This window comes from Bombina bombina, chromosome 5 (genome assembly GCF_027579735.1).
Source record: "Bombina bombina isolate aBomBom1 chromosome 5, aBomBom1.pri, whole genome shotgun sequence".
NCBI lineage: Eukaryota > Metazoa > Chordata > Amphibia > Anura > Bombinatoridae > Bombina > Bombina bombina.
This window is the reverse complement of record NC_069503.1, coordinates 678,081,304-678,100,801: the sequence shown is the minus strand read 5'-3', so window position 1 is coordinate 678,100,801 and position 19,498 is coordinate 678,081,304. Positions and strand designations below refer to the sequence as shown.

At 38.4% G+C, this 19,498-nt stretch overlaps 1 protein-coding gene across 1 annotated transcript in view; it reads left to right on the top strand.

The window, feature by feature from the left end:
- The window catches only part of PHLPP1 (PH domain and leucine rich repeat protein phosphatase 1), a 533,157-nt gene that overhangs the window by 237,614 nt on the left and 276,045 nt on the right, over window positions 1–19,498 (top strand). The window contains exons 3-6 of the mRNA XM_053714638.1: window positions 967–1,092; window positions 6,898–6,945; window positions 10,659–10,672; window positions 11,205–11,280. Coding sequence (XP_053570613.1) covers window positions 967–1,092; window positions 6,898–6,945; window positions 10,659–10,672; window positions 11,205–11,280 — 264 coding nt within the window. The remainder of the gene's footprint in view (window positions 1–966; window positions 1,093–6,897; window positions 6,946–10,658; window positions 10,673–11,204; window positions 11,281–19,498) is intronic.

Below are 19,498 nucleotides of genomic sequence, written 5' to 3'. Positions count from 1 at the left end.
CATTTCTTCATTATTTTATAATATTCAGTAGTTACCAGTTTATGTATAACCATTCCTTTATCACTTTAAGTATGCCAAAAATCTTGATCTTTATATTGTCAGTTTACAATGAAATACATTTTATTGGAGTAATTGTTTCATGCAACGCCATGGTTTTTATCTACATGTGATACCTTCAAGGCCTTGATCTGTGTAATGTGGATATTATAAAATTATAATAGTGTAAAGTTTTCCTGTGCAATACTGTACTGTATTTATCTAAATGTATATCAAGATGGTTTAAAGATACCCTGTTCAATTTCACACTTTCTTTAAAGGGACACTGAACCCAAATTTTTTCTTTTGTGATTCAGATAGAGCATGGAATTTTAGGAAACGTTCTAATTTACTCCTATTATCAAATTTTCTTTGTATCTTTATTTGAAATGCAAGGATGTAAGTTTAGACGCCGGCCCATTTTTGGTGAACAACCTGGGTTGTTCTTGCTGATTGGTGGATAAATTAATCCACCAATCAAAAAGTGCTGTCCAGAGTCTGAACCAAAAAAGTCTAGATGCTTTCTTTTTCAAATAAAGATAGCAAGAGAACAATGAAAAAATGATAATACGAGTAAATTAGAAAGTTGCTTAAAATTGCATGCTCTATCTGAATTGCGAAAAAAAAAAATGTGGCTTCAGTGTCCCTTTTAACCTCCACTCCTTCAACTGACAACCATGTATCCCAGCCTTGGGAATCACTGGCTTATAAACGTACCTATGAGTCTGTTTTTTAAAGAATTAGCTCTGCTGAAAAACCCTGAGGAATTGTCCAGACATATCCTATTTTGTTTGTATACGGTTCTGTATTTGATGTCAAATTGTCCATTTGTCATGTAGATGAAGTGTCATCCATTTAGGTTGAGTATTTTATATTATAGGTGATTTTTTTGTTTTTTTAAATACTTGTATCTTTTACTCCATTTTGTAGGTGGAAGAAGTGAAAAAGCACCAGCATTGCTTGGGATTTAGCTCTTCGGGCCCTCAGAGCCAAACCTACTATATTTGTTTTGATACATTTACAGACTACTTGCGGTGGCTTCGACAGGCTTCGAAGGTATGGGTGTTTCTGCATTGTGTTGAATAATAATAACATTCTTACATCTGTCCTGTTTTAATGTTACACTAATATCCTGAGCACTGGGTACAATGGCCATGGTTTTAGAACATAAAATTATGAAAAGAAACGCCATTCACGTGTTCATGTTACTTCCTTACCTTTCTTTTTTGGGGAACAGTTGCATGAGTTAAATGATGTGAAGTAGCTATAAACGCTTGAGAATATGAATAGGGAAGTTACTGGGCAAGTGTATGCTTGTGCCTTCTTGGAGAAGGTAGAAACCTCAAAAGCACCTTACAACAATTCTGTTTCTACTTGTTTGTAATAAAGAGGTGTAAGCTGTAGTTGTGCCCCAGTCTGACAATTGTGACCACTTTCTGTGCATCACACTTGGATATACGGGAGTCGAGAAATCCTGCTGTTTAATGCAACCTTGTTCAGGGCCCCTACATTTAGGCCCCAGACACTTTAAAGGTTTCCCTGAGGGACATGCTTTCTGCAAATGACTGGGCGCTCCAGGAATTCTCTGCATTTTTTTTCTCTATAGTGACTTCCATAACCACAGTAATCTTAAAGGAACACTAACGTCAAAAGTAAACTTTCACAATTCAAATAGAGAATGCAATATTAAATTATTTGTTTCCAATTTACTTCCATTAACATGGAAGCGCACTTTCTTTTTATATGCACACTTTCTGAGGTGCAGACCTCTACTGAGCATGTGCAAGAGCTCACAATACTGTATATACCTAAATGAGTATGTGATTTGCTGATGGCTGTCGCATAATACAGGGGGTGGAGAAAAGGAATGAGATTTTGAAATTTTGTTATAAAATACTGCTCATTTGAAATTCAGAATAAGTGCTATTGCATTGTCTTTTTATTATGTATTTATTGATTATGCAATTCTACTGTATTTAATGGTCTTTTTATTTGTTTATAATAAATACAATTTTAAAGACTCCATTGGTCTGTTATGCTTTCCATACTTTTTCCAAGTAGTTTGAGTTTGTTAATGCTTCCTGCTTAAAGGGACACTGAACCCATTTTTTTTCTTTAGTGATTCAGATAGAGCATGCAATTTTAAGCAACTTTCTAATTTACTCCTATTATCAAATGTTCTTCATTCTCTTGGTATCTTTATTTGAAAAGCAAGGATGTAAGTTTAGATATCTGCCTATTTTTGGTGAACCTGAGTTGTCCTTGCTGATTGGACAACACCAATAAACAAGTACTGTCCAGGGTCTGAACCAAAAATTGGCTGGCTCCTTAGCTTAGATGCCTTCTTTTTCAAATAAAGATAGCAAATTGATGTTGGGAGTAAATTAGAAAGTTGCTAAAAATTGTATGCTCTATCTGAATCATGAAAGAACAAATTTGGGTTTAGTGTCCCTTTTAACATTTTGACTGTCCTTTTATTGTCAAATTGATTTGCTTTAGGTTTGCAGTGCTGTAATGTGTTGTCTTATGTTTCATATCTAAAAAGTGTTGTAAAGATATAGCAAATGTAATTAAAAGGACACTAAACCCCCGAAAAAAGTTATTAGTAATCGCAAAATGAGTACATTTTATAGCAGTTTGTAATTTGCATCCTGTTTCAAATTTGTATCATTTAGTAGTAATCATCTTCTTAAAATTATCCGATTTCCAAACCCACCTCTTGTACAGCCCCTATTTGAGGGTTGGACTGAGGTAATCGGCGAAAATAAAAATTTTTTTTAAAATATAGAGCCGTTTCGTTTGAGTGTAAAAGTATATAATATGATATAATATTGATTGTTATGTGAAATGTGTAGTCCGGTTATACTAAAAAACAAAAAGTTTTGGAATCCTTTAACAAACACCAAAATTATTTTTAATAGTCTCCTGCCTATTTTAGCTTGTTAAATATTTTTTTCAGACATACACACAGTAATGCACATACTATTTGCAAGCATGTATACTAGGCACAATGAAATATTTCCCATCCCCAAGGCAGACCATGCTGTGATCTGAGATGTCGTAGCAGAAAATGCAGCATGTCTTCAGAAAGAATTGGACACAAGCAGGAACTATTAGCTCTTTCGCTTTGCAGCGCTGCAGCAGGCTGTTCTCTTCAAACAGCACTGTGCTCTGGCTGCACTTTGTAAGTTTTCCTCAACAATGTTTGAAGAGTTTGAACAGTCAAATATGGAGCAGCGCTGCAAAGCAGCAATGCATTTATTGTTGATTGGTTCACAGGGATTTTTTTACTAGACATTTTAAAAACTTAACAAAATTATTAGTTTATTGCATTGTTTTAATCAAAACAATGCAATTGAACTGGTGCTTTAGTGTAACTGCCTAATTTAAAATTTTATTTTATTTCAAAATGACCTGCAGAAATTTTTTCACTAAAAAAATCTCATTGCAGAAAGTGAAGTAAAGTTCTGCCTCTGGGTCTCCCATACATACTTGTAGCTCAGTTACAGAAGTATTTATTTATTGAATCTTTTGTAATATTAGGAAAAGATTGTACAGTCTACATTCTGTATTTCTTTCCCAGAATTTGTTTAGTTGCACATAAGATCTCTGCGTTTAACCGAAGAATGATGTCTGTAGTTTTCCTTTTAATAGAACATTTTATTTATGACCGAGTGAGTAAACAAACCCAGCCACCCCTGAGGCAAACATAGTGTTAAAACTACCGGAACATTTTTTTTGGCAATAAAACCAAAGAGAACACTTACAATAAAGCTTCATAGAAAGCTTCCCAAAGTGCAGTACAATAGAAGTCTTCTTCTTAAGCATTGGTCATCAGGTTCTTGGCTAGAAGCACTTTCAGGGCGATTCTTACTTCTGTTTTAGAGCCTGTATCATCTATGTGAACGGGTGTCCTTAAAGGCATCCCCATCGCGTCTTTCTGTAAAGTGGCGTTGGAAGTTGGACCCAGGGCTTGTGGCATTTCCTCAGGCACAGAGCTAAGATTGTGAAATAATTAAAAGGACTGTTCATGAACAAAGCTTTTTCAGATTGGCAACATGTCAATGTATATATTTACTTGTTCCTTTAAACTTCTGCAAATCACCCATTTCATTGCTGTGCTTTACTACACGTGAGGTTACTTAGGGTCGGGGCAGAGTCTGCCAGTGCAAATTTACTAGTCAATTTTGTGTACTTGTTTGGTTAAATATATATGTGTGAATAAGCTGGAATCTCAAAACTTAGGACCTACTTTTCTTTTTTTCTTTTAGATATTTTCTATTTAGATATTTATTTAAAAAAAAATCACCTTTTGGCTATTCTTATCATTTACACTAATACTATAAATAGGTAGATTTAAAGGTAGATTTAAAGGGAGTTTAATGTCTCTTTAAATATACTATTTTCCTTCCTATGATGGGGAGAGTCCACGGCTTCACTCCTTACTGTTGGGAAATACAACACCTGGCCACCAGGAGGAAGCAAAGACACCCCAGCCAAAGGCTTAAATATCCCTCCCACTTCATCATTCTTTGCCTTTCATCATGTTAGGAGGTGGTAGAGATGTGTCAGAAGATTTGGAGAGTCCTGAAAAAGGGTATCTGCCCTTTCGAGATAGGACTGGAGTTTTAAAGGGACACTGAACCCCAAAAAATTGTTTTGTAATTCAGAAAAAGCATGCAATTTTAAGCAACTTTCTAATTTACTCCTATTATCAATTTTTCTTTGTTCTCTTGCTATATTTATTTGAAAAAGAAGGCATCTATGCTTTTTTTTGGGTTCAGTACTTTGGACAGCAATTTTTTATTGGTGGATGAATTTATCCACCAATCAGCAAGGACAACCCAGGTTGTTCAGCAAAAATGGGCCGACATCTAAACTTACATTCTTGCATTTTAAATAAAGATACCAAGAGAATGAAGAAAATTTGATAATAGGAGTAAATTAGAAAGTTGCTTAAATTTTCATGCTCAATCTGAATCATGAAAGAAAATTTTTGGCTACAGTGTCCCTTTAAGTAGTCATGTCAACCTCTCAGTGAGAGTATTGATGAATGTTGGAGTCTAGAGATGCAGGGAATTTTTTTCTGCGAAACCATCCAGACTACTGCTAACAGCTCCTAAGCAATCAGTGTTGACGAGTTTCACTGCCTGCTTTCTCTCAATCAAGTCCATGTCAGGAGCGCTGTTATAAGACTGTCACACTTGAGAGGCTGTGTTCTGTTCTACAGAATGGATCCTGGAGGTAAGATTGTTTAAATTTTTACACATAAAACGCTATAACAGGGTCACAGTGTGGCTCCTTTATACCTTGATAGGATCCAGGGTTAATATCCTCTGAAGTGGGTTTATTTAACAGTTCGGGTTAATTAATCAGTGTATTATTTACATGCTGCTTTTTGCAATTTTTTTTCTGGTCTGATAGACTGTGTGTTTTTGGCTGGAACAAACAGGTTTCACTTTTAAGTTTCACTTTCGTTTTTGAAAGTGTTGCACAGCTCCTATTACTTGCTGTGCTTGTAATAACAGGGGAAGTACTGTCTTGCACTGCATGTGACCGGGTGTGGTCTATGTTCATTTTCTCCATTCCGGCTGAGACTTGAACCTGAGGAGAGCGTTTCCTCTGTTAAATGTATGGGTCTAGGAGGTGGTGAGTGCCCCAGCCATTGGGAGTATAAAGGTGCAGTTTTCTATAATATATATAATATATTTGTGTCCTCCTGTGGGTATATCCTGAGCTATGGAGGACCCTGACATATTAGAAGGTACTCCTTCTGTACTAAATCATACTTATTTATATTGTGAGGAGGCCATGGTTTTCCCGCCCACTCAATTATGTTCCACATGCCTTAACACCGTTATAAAGTCTAAGAAGGGAGACAAGCCTGCTAAGGCTCTTACACCCTCTCAGCCGTCTACCTCTCAGGACTCTGCGTCCTGTGAGATTACTACCCTTGCTGCAGTTGTCCGTAGCCCATCTAATCCTCCATCCGGAGGGGGCCTTCTTCCTGCAGACTTTACGGCGGTGTCTGCGTCCCTCAGTGCATTACCTCGCTCTAACAAACTGGGCCGGTTAAGATGGCGAACATTATTAAGAATGAATGGAATAGAATTGGTTCTTCCTTTCCCCCCTTGTCTACTTTTAAAAAGTTGTTCTCGGTCCCGGACTCTCGACTGGATTTGTGGGGCTCCATTTCTAAACCAAGCTACGCAGGTACGGGTTGAGGGATCCCTAAATGGATGTAATAGATGCACTTGCAGTGCCCTGGAGGTTCAAACTCATCTTTTTCCTCCATTACCGCTTCTTCCTAGAGTGGTGGCCCACATCAAACAGGAGCGGGTATCAGTAATCCTGATTGCTCCTTTGTGGCCGTAAAGGATGTGGTTCGCGGATCTAGTGGAAGTTACCTTGTTGCAGAGACCTGCTAAAACAAGGTCCATTTGTTCATCAAAATCTAGATTCTCTGAGGCTGACTGTGTTGAGATTGAACGCTTAGTCTTAGCCAAGAGAGGTTTCTCTGAGAGTGTCATTGATACTTTTATTCAAGCTTGTAAACCAGTTACTCTGCGTATCTACCACAAGGTGTGGAGGACCTACTTATTCTGGTGTGAAGAGCATGTTTTTTCCTGGCACAGAGTTAAGGTTGCCAGGATCTTATTTTTTCTCCAGGATAGGCTGGAGAAGGGCCTTTCTGCTAGTTCCTTGAGGGGACACATTTTGGCCCTGTTGGTTTTATTGCACAAGAGACTGGTTGAGCTTCCAGATGTGCAGTCCTTTAAGGCTCTGATTAGGATCAGACCTGTGTTTAGATCTGGGGCTCCTCCTTGGAGCCTAAATCTTGTTCTTCGGCTTTTGCAACAGGTTCTGTCTGAGCCTCTGCATTCGGTTGACATTAAATTATCTTGTAAGGTTCTCTTTTCTTTCATGTAATTAGCAAGAGTCCATGAGCTAGTGACGTATGGGATATACATTCCTACCAGGAGGGGCAAAGTTTCCCAAACCTCAAAATGCCTATAAATACACCCCTCACCACACCCACAAATCGGTTTTACAAACTTTGCCTCCTATGGAGGTGGTGAAGTAAGTTTGTGCTAGATTCTACGTTGATATGCGCTCCGCAGCAGGTTGGAGCCCGGTTTTCCTCTCAGCGTGCAGTGAATGTCAGAGGGATGTGAGGAGAGTATTGCCTATTTGAATGCAGTGATCTCCTTCTACGGGGTCTATTTCATAGGTTCTCTGTTATCGGTCGTAGAGATTCATCTCTTACCTCCCTTTTCAGATCGACGATATACTCTTATATATATATATATATATATATATATATATATATATATACCATTTCCTCTACTGATTCTCGTTTCAGTACTGGTTTGGCTTTCTACTACATGTAGATGAGTGTCCTGGGGTAAGTAAGTCTTATTTTCTGTGACACTCTAAGCTATGGTTGGGCACTTTTATATAAAGTTCTAAATATATGTATTCAAACATTTATTTGCCTTGACTCAGGATGTTCAACATTCCTTATTTCAGACAGTCAGTTTCATATTTGGGATAATGCATATGAATAAATCATTTTTTCTTACCTTAAAAATTTGACTTTTCCCTGTGGGCTGTTAGGCTCGCGGGGGCTGAAAATGCTTCATTTTATTGCGTCATTCTTGGCGCGGACTTTTTTGGCGCAATTTTTTTTTTCTATTTCCGGCGTCATACGTGTCGCCGGAAGTTGCGTCATTTTTGAAGTTTTTTTGCGCCAAAGGTGTCGGCGTTCTGGATGTGGCGTCATTTTGGCGCCAAAAGCATTTAGGCGCCAAATAATGTGGGCGTCTCTTTTGGCGCTTAAAAAATATGGGCGTCACTATTGTCTCCACATTATTTAAGTCTCATTATATTGTGCTTCTGGTTGCTAGAAGCTTGTTCTATGGCATTTTTTTCCCATTCCTGAAACTGTCATTTAAGGAATTTGATCAATTTTGCTTTATATGTTGTTTTTTCTATTACATATTGCAAGATGTCTCACGTTGAAGCTGAGTCAGAAGATACTTCTGGAATATCCCTGCCTGGTGCTGGAGCTACCAAAGCTAAGTGTATCTGCTGTAAACTTTTGGTATCTGTTCCTCCAGCTGTTTGTACTGTTTGTCATGACAAACTTGCTAATGCAGATAATATTTCCTTTAGTACTGTTACATTACCTGTTGCTGTTCCGTCAACATCTAATACTCAGAGTGTTCCTGTTAACATAAGAGATTTTGTTTCTAAATCCATTAAGAAGGCTATGTCTATTATTGCTCCTTCTAGTAAACGTAAAAAGTCTTTTAAAACTTCTCATTTTTCAGATGAATTTTTAAATGAACATCATCATTCTGATACTGATATTGTTTCTTCTGATTCAGAGGATTCTGTCTCAGAGGTTGATGCTGATAAATCTTCATATTTATTTAAAATGGAATTTATTCGTTCTTTACTTAAAGAAGTCCTAATTGCATTAGAAATTGAGGATTCTAGTCCTCTTGATACTAAATCTAAACGTTTAGATAAGGTTTTTAAATCTCCTGTAGTTATTCCAGAAGTTTTTCCTGTCCCTGGTGCTATTTCTGAAGTAATTTCCAGGGAATGGAATAATTTGGGTAATTCTTTTACTCCTTCTAAACGTTTTAAGCAATTATATCCTGTGCCATCTGACAGATTAGAATTTTGGGACAAAATCCCTAAGGTTGATGGGGCTGTCTCTACTCTTGCTAAGCGTACCACTATTCCTACGGCAGATGGTACTTCCTTTAAGGATCCTTTAGATAGGAAAATTGAATCCTTTCTAAGAAAAGCTTACTTGTGTTCAGGTAATCTTCTTAGACCTGCTATATCTTTAGCGGATGTTGCTGCAGCTTCAACCTTTTGGTTAGAAGCTTTAGCGCAACAAGTAACAGATCATAATTCTCATAGCATTATTATTCTTCTACAACATGCTAATAATTTTATTTGTGATGCCATCTTTGATATCATTAGAGTTGATGTCAGGTATATGTCTCTAGCTATTTTAGCTAGAAGAGCTTTATGGCTTAAAACTTGGAATGCTGATATGTCTTCTAAGTCTACTCTGCTTTCCCTTTCTTTCCAGGGTAATAAATTATTTGGTTCTCAGTTGGATTCTATTATCGCAACTGTTACTGGAGGGAAAGGAACTTTTTTACCACAGGATAAAAAATCTAAAGGTAAATTTAGGTCTAATAATCGTTTTCGTTCCTTTCGTCACAACAAGGAACAAAAGCCTGATCCTTCATCCTCAGGAGCGGTATCAGTTTGGAAACCATCTCCAGTCTGGAATAAATCCAAGCCTTTTAGAAAACCAAAGCCAGCTCCCAAGTCTACATGAAGGTGCGGCCCTCATTCCAGCTCAGCTGGTAGGGGGCAGATTACGTTTTTTCAAAGAAATTTGGTTCAATTCCGTTCACAATCTCTGGATTCAGAACATTGTTTCAGAAGGGTACAGAATTGGCTTCAAGATAAGGCCTCCTGCAAAGAGATTTTTTCTTTCCCGTGTCCCAGTAAACCTAGCGAAGGCTCAAGCATTTCTGAAATGTGTTTCAGATCTAGAGTTGGCTGGAGTAATTATGCCAGTTCCAGTTCTGGAACAGGGGCTGGGGTTTTATTCAAATCTCTTCATTGTACCAAAGAAGGAGAATTCCTTCAGACCAGTTCTGGATCTAAAAATATTGAATCATTATGTAAGGATACCAACATTCAAAATGGTAACTGTAAGGACTATCCTGCCTTTTGGTCAGCAAGAGCATTATATGTCCACAATAGATTTACAGGATGCATATCTGCATATTCCGATTCATCCAGATCACTATCAGTTTCTGAGATTCTCTTTCCTAGACAAGCATTACCAGTTTGTGGCTCTACCGTTTGGCCTAGCTACAGCTCCAAGAATTTTTACAAAGGTTCTCGGTGCCCTTCTGTCTGTAATCAGAGAACAGGGTATTGTGGTATTTCCTTATTTGGACAATATCTTGGTACTTGCTCAGTCTTCACATTTAGCAGAATCTCATACGAATCGACTTGTGTTGTTTCTTCAAGATCATGGTTGGAGGATCAATTTACCAAAAAGTTAATTGATTCCTCAGACAAGGGTAACCTTTTTAGGTTTCCAGATAGATTCAGTGTCCATGACTCTATCTTTGACAGACAAGAGACGTCTAAAGTTGATATCAGCTTGTCGAAACCTTCAGTCACATGGAAATATGCATGGAAATTCTAGGTCTTATGACTGCAGCATCGGACGCGATCCCCTTTGCTCGTTTTCACATGCGACCTCTTCAGCTCTGTATGCTGAACCAGTGGTGCAGGGATTACACAAAGATATCTCAATTAATATCTTTAACACCGATTGTACGACACTCTCTGATGTGGTGGACAGATCACCATCGTTTAGTTCATGGGGCTTCTTTTGTTCTTCCGACCTGGACTGTAATTTCAACAGATGCAAGTCTGACAGGTTGGGGAGCTGTTTGGGGGTCTCTGACAGCACAAGGGGTTTGGGAATCTCAGGAGGTGAGATTACCGATCAATATTTTGGAACTCCGTGCAATTTTCAGAGCTCTTCAGTCTTGGCCTCTTCTAAAGAGAGAATCGTTCATTTGTTTTCAGACAGACAATGTCACAACTGTGGCATACATCAATCATCAAGGAGGGACTCACAGTCCTCTGGCTATGAAAGAAGTATCTTGAATTCTGGTATGGGCGGAATCCAGCTCCTGTCTAGTTTCTGCGGTTCATATCCCAGGTATAGACAATTGGGAAGCGGATTATCTCAGCCGCCAAACATTACATCCGGGCGAATGGTCTCTTCACCCGGAGGTATTTCTTCAGATTGTTCAAATGTGGGGTCTTCCAGAAATAGATCTGATGGCTTCTCATCTAAACAAGAAACTTCCCAGGTATCTGTCCAGATCCAGGGATCCTCAAGCGGAAGCAGTTGATGCGTTGTCACTTCCTTGGAAATATCATCCTGCCTATATCTTTCCGCCTCTAGTTCTTCTTCCAAGAGTAATCTCCAAGATTCTGAAGGAATGCTCGTTTGTTCTGCTGGTGGCTCCAGCATGGCCTCACAGGTTTTGGTATGCGGATCTTGTCCGGATGGCCTCTTGCCAACCGTGGACTCTTCCGTTAAGACCAGACCTTCTGTCACAAGGTCCTTTTTTCCATCAGGATCTCAATTCCTTAAATTTAAAGGTATGGAGATTGAACGCTTGATTCTTAGTCAAAGAGGTTTCTCTGACTCTGTGATTAATACTATGTTACAGGCTCGTAAATCCGTATCTAGGGAGATATATTATAGAGTCTGGAAGACTTATATTTCTTGGTGTCTTTCTCATCATTTTTCCTGGCATTCTTTTAGAATTCCGAGAATTTTACAGTTTCTTCAGGATGGTTTGGATAAAGGTTTGTCTGCAAGTTCCTTGAAAGGACAAATCTCTGCTCTTTTTCACAGAAAGATTGCTAATCTTCCTGATATTCATTGTTTTGTACAAGCTTTGGTTCGTATAAAACCTGTCATTAAGTCAATTTCTCCTCCTTGGAGTTTGAATTTGGTTCTGGGGGCTCTTCAAGCTCCTCCGTTTGAACCTATGCATTCGTTGGACATCAAATTACTTTCTTGGAAAGTTTTGTTCCTTTTGGCTATCTCTTCTGCCAGACGAGTTTCTGAATTATCTGCTCTTTCTTGTGAGTCTCCTTTTCTGATTTTTCATCAGGATAAGGCGGTGTTGCGAACTTCTTTTAAATTTTTACCTAAGGTTGTGAATTCTAACAACATTAGTAGAGAAATTGTGGTTCCTTCATTGTGTCCTAATCCTAAGAATTCTAAGGAGAGATCATTGCATTCTTTGGATGTTGTTAGAGCTTTGAAATATTATGTTGAAGCTACTAAGAATTTCCGAAAGACTTCTAGTCTATTTGTTATCTTTTCCGGTTCTAGGAAAGGTCAGAAGGCCTCTGCCATTTCTTTGGCATCTTGGTTGAAATCTTTAATTCATCATGCTTATGTCGAGTCGGGTAAAACTCCGCCTCAAAGGATTACAGCTCATTCTACTAGGTCAGTTTCTACTTCCTGGGCGTTGAGGAATGAAGTTTCGGTTGATCAGATTTGCAAAGCAGCAACTTGGTCTTCTTTGCATACTTTTACTAAATTCTACCATTTTGATGTGTTTTCTTCTTCTGAAGCTGTTTTTGGTAGAAAAGTACTTCAGGCAGCTGTTTCAGTTTGAATCTTCTGCTTATAATTTAAACTTTATTTTGGGTGTGGATTATTTTTCAGCGGAATTGGCTGTCTTTATTTTATCCCTCCCTCTCTAGTGACTCTTGCGTGGAAAGATCCACATCTTGGGTAGTCATTATCCCATACGTCACTAGCTCATGGACTCTTGCTAATTAAATGAAAGAAAACATAATTTATGTAAGAACTTACCTGATAAATTCATTTCTTTCATATTAGCAAGAGTCCATGAGGCCCACCCTTTTTTGTGGTGGTTATGATTTTTGTATAAAGCACAATTATTCCAATTCCTTATTTTTTATGCTTTCGCACTTTTTTCTTATCACCCCACTTCTTGGCTATGCGTTAAACTGATTTGTGGGTGTGGTGAGGGGTGCATTTATAGGCATTTTGAGGTTTGGGAAACTTTGCCCCTCCTGGTAGGAATGTATATCCCATACGTCACTAGCTCATGGACTCTTGCTAATATGAAAGAAATGAATTTATCAGGTAAGTTCTTACATAAATTATGTTTTTATTGGCTATTGCCTCTGCGCACAGTTTTTCTGAGTTTTGTTTTCTGCTTTGCAATGTGAGCCCCCTTATCTGATTTTTCATGCAGATAAGGCAGTTTTGCATACTAAATTGGGTTTTCTTCCTAAGGTTGTGTCAGATTGCAACATCAGAAGAATGACTGGGGTAATGAGGAAGTGGGAGGGATGTTTAAGCCTTTGGCTGGGGTGTTTTTGCCTACTCCTGGTGGCCAGGTGTTGTATTAACCAACAGTAAGGAATGAAGCTGTGGACTCTCCCCATCCGGAAGGAAAGGAATTTACATGGTAAGCATAAATTATGTTTTTATAGTATTAGTGTACAACTACCCTATAATGGTTACTACTCACTATGTTATTATATTTCATACTGTTCCTGCAGCTCTTTCAAATCCGTTCTCCTGTTTTAATAGCTTAAAGGTGCTAGATACTGAAGCTTGGCCTCTTTGTACTGGGGGCTGCCATCTTGGAGCTCAGGTATTCTCACAGCCTGTGACATAAAGTGTGCACAATAACAGATCAATAGTAATGCCTATTTTTTTTATTTACTGCTGTTTAACGAGCTTCGGGTTAGGTTGCATGGATATAAGACTTTTTGTTCAACAATACCTTTTTTTTTCTCAGTCTTTATTACTTTGTTAGAGTTTCACGAACAGTGTTCTGAGAAAACCTAATGTTTAATTTTGTAGGATTAGGGTTCCAAAAGAAAAATCCACCCAGAACAACTTTTGGGACAAGGTGACTTTCATTAGGCAAGAAGACAGCCATATTGATTAGCGGTTTTGGGATGGGCTGTGTGCATTCATTTTTTTAGAGTAAACTGTGGATTTTAGACTTGTGAAGTTCTGCCATTTATTTTTGAACACTTCAGCGAGTAGCATGACTAGATCGGGAACATTACTGTAACTAATTCAGCTTTTTAGCGGAAGAGGAGTACTGGCTAATTTGTGCAGGTCTGTACTGTAGGAACACCAAATCGTGTGTAATGTTGTGTTCAGCAAGCTTCAAGTAGTGCAGTGCTGCTCCTGCAACAAAGGATATCAAGAGGACAAAGCAAATTTGGTAATATAAGTAAATTGTAAACTTGTTTAAAATATGTTTTATCTGAACTACAATAGAAAACTTTGGGGTTTCATATCCTTTAAGTTGCTAAAGACTTTTGCTTCCTACTTCTGTTGAACCACTGTTTCCTCTAACAGTTGATGAGTACTGATGCTCAATAAATTGGGAACTATATGGTCATAAAAATCATCCACATATTCACAATATTTTTGAGTAAGATACTGAAACAAATATTTTCTTTATTTGAAAAAGTGTTGTGGTAACAAGAATTGCTTGCATGTTTTAATCACTCAGTTTACAATATCTACTTATAATACATTTTGACTTATGAGGAGTTTTATTTTCAAAGGACTTTCTTTTTAACTTGTATGCTCTACAACTGATCCATGTATGTACCACCTTAAACACTTAACGGTATAGGAAAGTCAAAGTGCATGATTCAGATAGAGAATGCAGTTTTAACACCCTGTTAAAGTCCCTTCTATTTTCAAATTTCCTTTTTTGCTCATGGTATCTTTAGTTGAAAATAATATGTACATGTCCTTTATTGGCTCCCCAGCTGTGTTTAGCTAGCTCACAGTAGTGCATTGCTGCTCTGGAGCTGAATTTAATCAATAACTTTGTAGTTATTAAACACAGTTGTATACAAGCAACAGTGCAATAATAAAATGCTCTAACACACTTTTATATAATTTTAAAGGAACACTGAACCCAAATTTTTTCTTCCATGATTCAGATAGAGCATACCATTTTAAGTTACTTTATAATTTACTCCTATTATCAATTTTTCTTCGTTCTCTTGCTATCTTTATTTGAAAAAGAAGGCATCTAAGTTAAGGAGCCAGACAATTTTTGGTTCAGACCCTGGACAGCACTTGTTTATTGGTGGGTGAATTTATCCACCAATCAGCAAGAACAACCCAGGTTGTGCACCAAAAATGGGCCGGCATCTAAACTTACATTCTTGCTTTTCAAATAAAGATACCAAGAGAATGAAGAAAATTTGGTAATAGGAGTAAATTTGAAAGTTGCTTAAAATTGCATGCTCTATCTGAATAACAAAAAAAATTGGGTTCAGTGTCCCTTTAAGTCAGTGGTCAACATATATGTTTCAAATTTGGGAGCTGCTAAGAATATTTAGGATCCAAAGCGAAGAAGGCGGCAGAAACTGATATGTATAATTTAAAAGTTCATACTTTATTCAAACAAGTTAAAAAACTGAGGCTTTGTTGTGGGACTGTTGTCCTGACCTTTCCAGCATTGAAGATTGCCTCCGTTTTTTAACTTGTTTGAATAAAGTATGAACTTTTTATAATTTTTATTTCTGTCGCCTTCTTCGCTTTGGATCCTTTATGCCTGTTAGGCAGTTAACTGATTTTCCCGGATTACAGCTGTTGGATACAGCTTCTGACAATTGATGCTTCTCATTGGAGGAGAATGCCACCCTGGGATCGGCCGCTTGACCTCTCATCATGGAACAGAGTCTGGGGCGATTGGCTTGTTTGCCATTTACACCTGTTAGCGGTGTCAATCAGTGGTACGGCGTATAGAGACACAGGATTCTGTTGGGCTAAGCTGCATGGGAACAAATGGACAGTCTCCAGACGTGGAGGATTAGCTTAGTGAGCATAACGGCCGCTACCTACCATCGTTTACCCGGAAATCTGCAGCTGTGATCCCGCAGTAAGTCCGCTCTTCACCATTTGCAATACCTTGTAATACTTGGAATGTTTCTGAATGTTTCTGACCATTTATCCTTTGGCTAATATTGCATGCTTTGTTTGCCCCCTAGGCCACATATAGTATTGCCGCCTTTCCCCCTATTTTCTTAAGAGTATTTAGGAGCCAGACAGTGGTATATATGGAGAATAACCCAAAATATTAGGAGCCAGGGGTACAATTCTAGGAGCCAGTGGCTCCCTGGCTCAGGGGTTTGTTGAGCTCTGCTTTGTTACATGCATGATTTTTAATAGACATATTTTCTCCATTGTTCTTGAATTATTAATTAGTGCTGCTATTTGATATTGTGCACATTACATCAGTATTGTAGGGAATCAAGCTTTAAATTCTGTAGTGTTATAGTGGAATTGTGACATTTGGAATTCTAGGCGAGGGTAGAGAATCTGTGCAGGATGTGAGAATTATTGCAGACTGTTTCTTTTGATATTATGCAAGCTCAGAAACTATTGAGTTAAACTGTTTTCATTCATAGAGCTGAACTTGCCTTAGGCTGTTTTACATTTTCGTTTTGTTCAAGAGATTAAGTTTGGAAGTTGGCAGAAATCCCAACTTCCTAATAAAATCTTCCATTGGAAGCTATTTGTCTGATAGTTTACTTGTCAGTGCCATCTGTGTTTAATAGAGTTAATATGGGTTTATTAATGACCTAAAGCTGGACATTGTACTCTGAAGTGCGGAATCCACTTTCTTTTTGTAGAGATAGTTAGAGATCTATAGGAAACATATTTGGCTGCATACAGAGTTTAAAGAATCTTTTCACATTGAATTATCTGATAATCATGTCTAAAATGTGGTATTTAAATAAATGTAGTTAGTAATAGCGTATTCTAATCATAGATACAGCCAATTTTATATTTTGTGTTTACGAAACCTGGAATCATTGTTTGGCGTTCCTCTTGGTTTTTGGCTCTTTTTAGTTCAGAGTAAAAAACGTTTTGCTAATTTTTTTAATTTTTTTTTTTTAAAGTTTCAAATGTATTTGGCTTGGAGCCTCTTCCTTTGTCTATACTTAAAGTGAATGTAAAGTTTCATCAAGTAGTGCCCGTTTTTTAAAAATACTATTAAAAACAGGGGCACTTTCATTGATGAAACTTTACATTGCACCATAATTGTAGAAATACTTACCTCTTAGTCTTAAAAGCTGCTCCAGCGCTTCGCAAGCCTCTTCCTACGTCGGCAATGACGATTCCGGCATCCTCCAATCACGGCTTTCCCCCCAGGGGAAGCATTACCTAAAGCAATGCTGTGATTGGAGAAAGGTCGGAATAGTCATTTCTGAGGTAGGAAGAGGCTTGGGATGGGCTGGCGAAGCGCTGGAGCGGCTTTCAAGACGAAGAGGTAAGTATTTCTACAAATATGGTACAATGTAAAGTTTCATTAATGAAAGTGCCCCTGTTTTTAATAGTATTTCTCCAACATTGGTGTGTCCGGTCCACGGCGTCATCCATAACTTGTGGGAATATTCTCTTCCCCAACAGGAAATGGCAAAGAGCACAGCAAAAGCTGTCCATATAGCCCCTCCTAGGCTCCGCCCACCCCAGTCATTCTCTTTGCCGCTGAACAAGCAGCATCTCCACGGAGATGGTGAAGAGTATGTGGTGTTTAGTTGTAGTTTTTTATTCTACTATCAAGAGTTTGTTATTTTAAAATAGTGCTGGTATGTACTATTTACTCTGAAACAGAAAAAGATGAAGAGTTCTGTTTGTGAGAGGAATATGATTTTAGCAGCAGTAACTAAAATCGTTTGCTGTTTCCACATAGGACTGTTGAGATGAGATAACTTCAGTTGGGGGAAACAGTTGGCAGACTTTTCTGCTTAAGGTATGACTAGCCATATTTCTAACAAGACTGTGTAATGCTGGAAGGCTGTCATTTCCCCTCATGGGGACCGGTAAGCCATTTTCTTAGTCTCAAACAGAATAAAGGGCTTAATATGGGCTACAAAACTGGTAGACACTTTTATGGGCTAGATCGATTGCTTTATTTGGGCATTTTATACAGCTTGATGTTGAAATTCACACTTTATAAACTTCAGTGAACGTTTTTTTACGTCGGGCACTGGTTTAGACACCTTCCCAGTCAGGAAGGGCCTTCTCTGTAGTAGGCAGAGCCTAATTTTCGCGCCATTACTGCGCAGTTACTTTTGAGAGCAGGACATGCAGCTGCATGTGTGTGGGTCTGAAAGTAATTGAAAAGGTTCCTAGAAGGCTTCATTTGGTATCGTATACCCCCCTGGGTTTGGTAAAGTCGCAGCAAAGGCTGTAGCTGGGACTGTAGAGGGGTTAAAACTGTAACCGGCTCCGGTTTCCTCATTTTAAGGGTTAAAGATCTGAAATTTGGGGTGCAATGCTTTGAATGCTTTAAGACACTGTGGTGAAAATTTGGTTAAATTTGAACAATTCCTTCATAGTTTTTCACATATTCAGTAATAAAGTGTGCCCTGTTTAAAATTTAAAGAGACAGTAACGGTTTTGTTTTAAAACGGTTTTTGTACTTTATTGACAAGTTTAAGCCTGTTTAACATGTCTGTACCTTCAGATAAACTATGTTCTGTATGTATGGAAGCCAATGTGTCTCCCCCTTCAAAATTGTGTGATAATTGTGCCATAGCGTCCAAACAAAGTAAGGTCAGTACTGCCACAGATAGTAAAGTTGCTCAAGATGATTCATCAGATGAAGGGAGTAGACATAGTTCTACATCATCTCCTTCTGTGTCTACACCAGTTTTGCCCACGCAGGAGACCCCTAGTACTTCTAGCGCGCCAATGCTTGTTACTATGCAACAATTGACGGCAGTAATGGATAACTCCATAGCAAATATTTTATCCAAAATGCCTGCATTTCAGAGAAAGCGCGATTGCTCTGTTTTAAACACTGTAGAGCAGGAGGGCGCTGATGATAATTGCTCTGTCATACCCTCACACCAATCTGAAGTGGCCATGAGGGAGGTTTTGTCAGATGGGGAAATTTCAGATTCAGGCTGGTAGCCAGGATCAAGCAGGAGAGGGCCTCGGTGATCTTGATAGCTCCTGCGTGGCCACGCAGGACTTGGTATGCAGACCTGGTGAATATGTCATCGGCTCCACCATGGAAGCTACCTTTGAGACAGGATCTTCTAGTACAAGGTCCATTCGAACATCCAAATCTAGTTTCCCTCCAGCTGACGGCTTGGAAATTGAACGCTTGATTTTATCTAAGCGTGGGTTTTCGGATTCTGTAATAGATACTCTGGTACAAGCCAGAAAACCTGTAACTAGAAAAATTTACCATAAACTATGGAAAAGATATATCTGTTGGTGTGAATCCAAGGGATTCTCGTGGAGTAAGATCAAAATTCCTAGTATCCTTTCCTTTCTTCAAGAAGGTTTGGATAAGGGATTATCAGCAAGTTCTCTAAAGGGACAGATTTCTGCTTTATCTGTCTTGTTACACAAACGACTGGCAGCTGTGCCTGATGTTCAAGCTTTTGTTCAGGCTTTGGTCAGGATCAAGCCTGTTTACTGACCTTTGACTCCTCCCTGGAGTCTGAATTTAGTTCTTTCAGTTCTTCAAGGGGTTCCGTTTGAACCTCTACATTCCATAGATATCAAGATGTTATCTTGGAAAGTTCTGTTTTTAGTTGCTATTTCTTCTGCTAGAAGAGTTTCTGAGTTATCTGCTTTGCAGTGTAATCCGCCCTATCTGGTGTTCCATTCAGATAAGGTTGTTTTGCATACTAAACCTGGTTTCCTTCCAAAGGTTGTTTCCAACAAGAATATTAACCAGGAAATAGTTGTGCCTTCTTTGTGTCCGAATCCAGTTTCAGAGAAGGAACGTTTGTTACACAATTTAGATGTAGTTCGTGCTTTAAAGTTCTATTT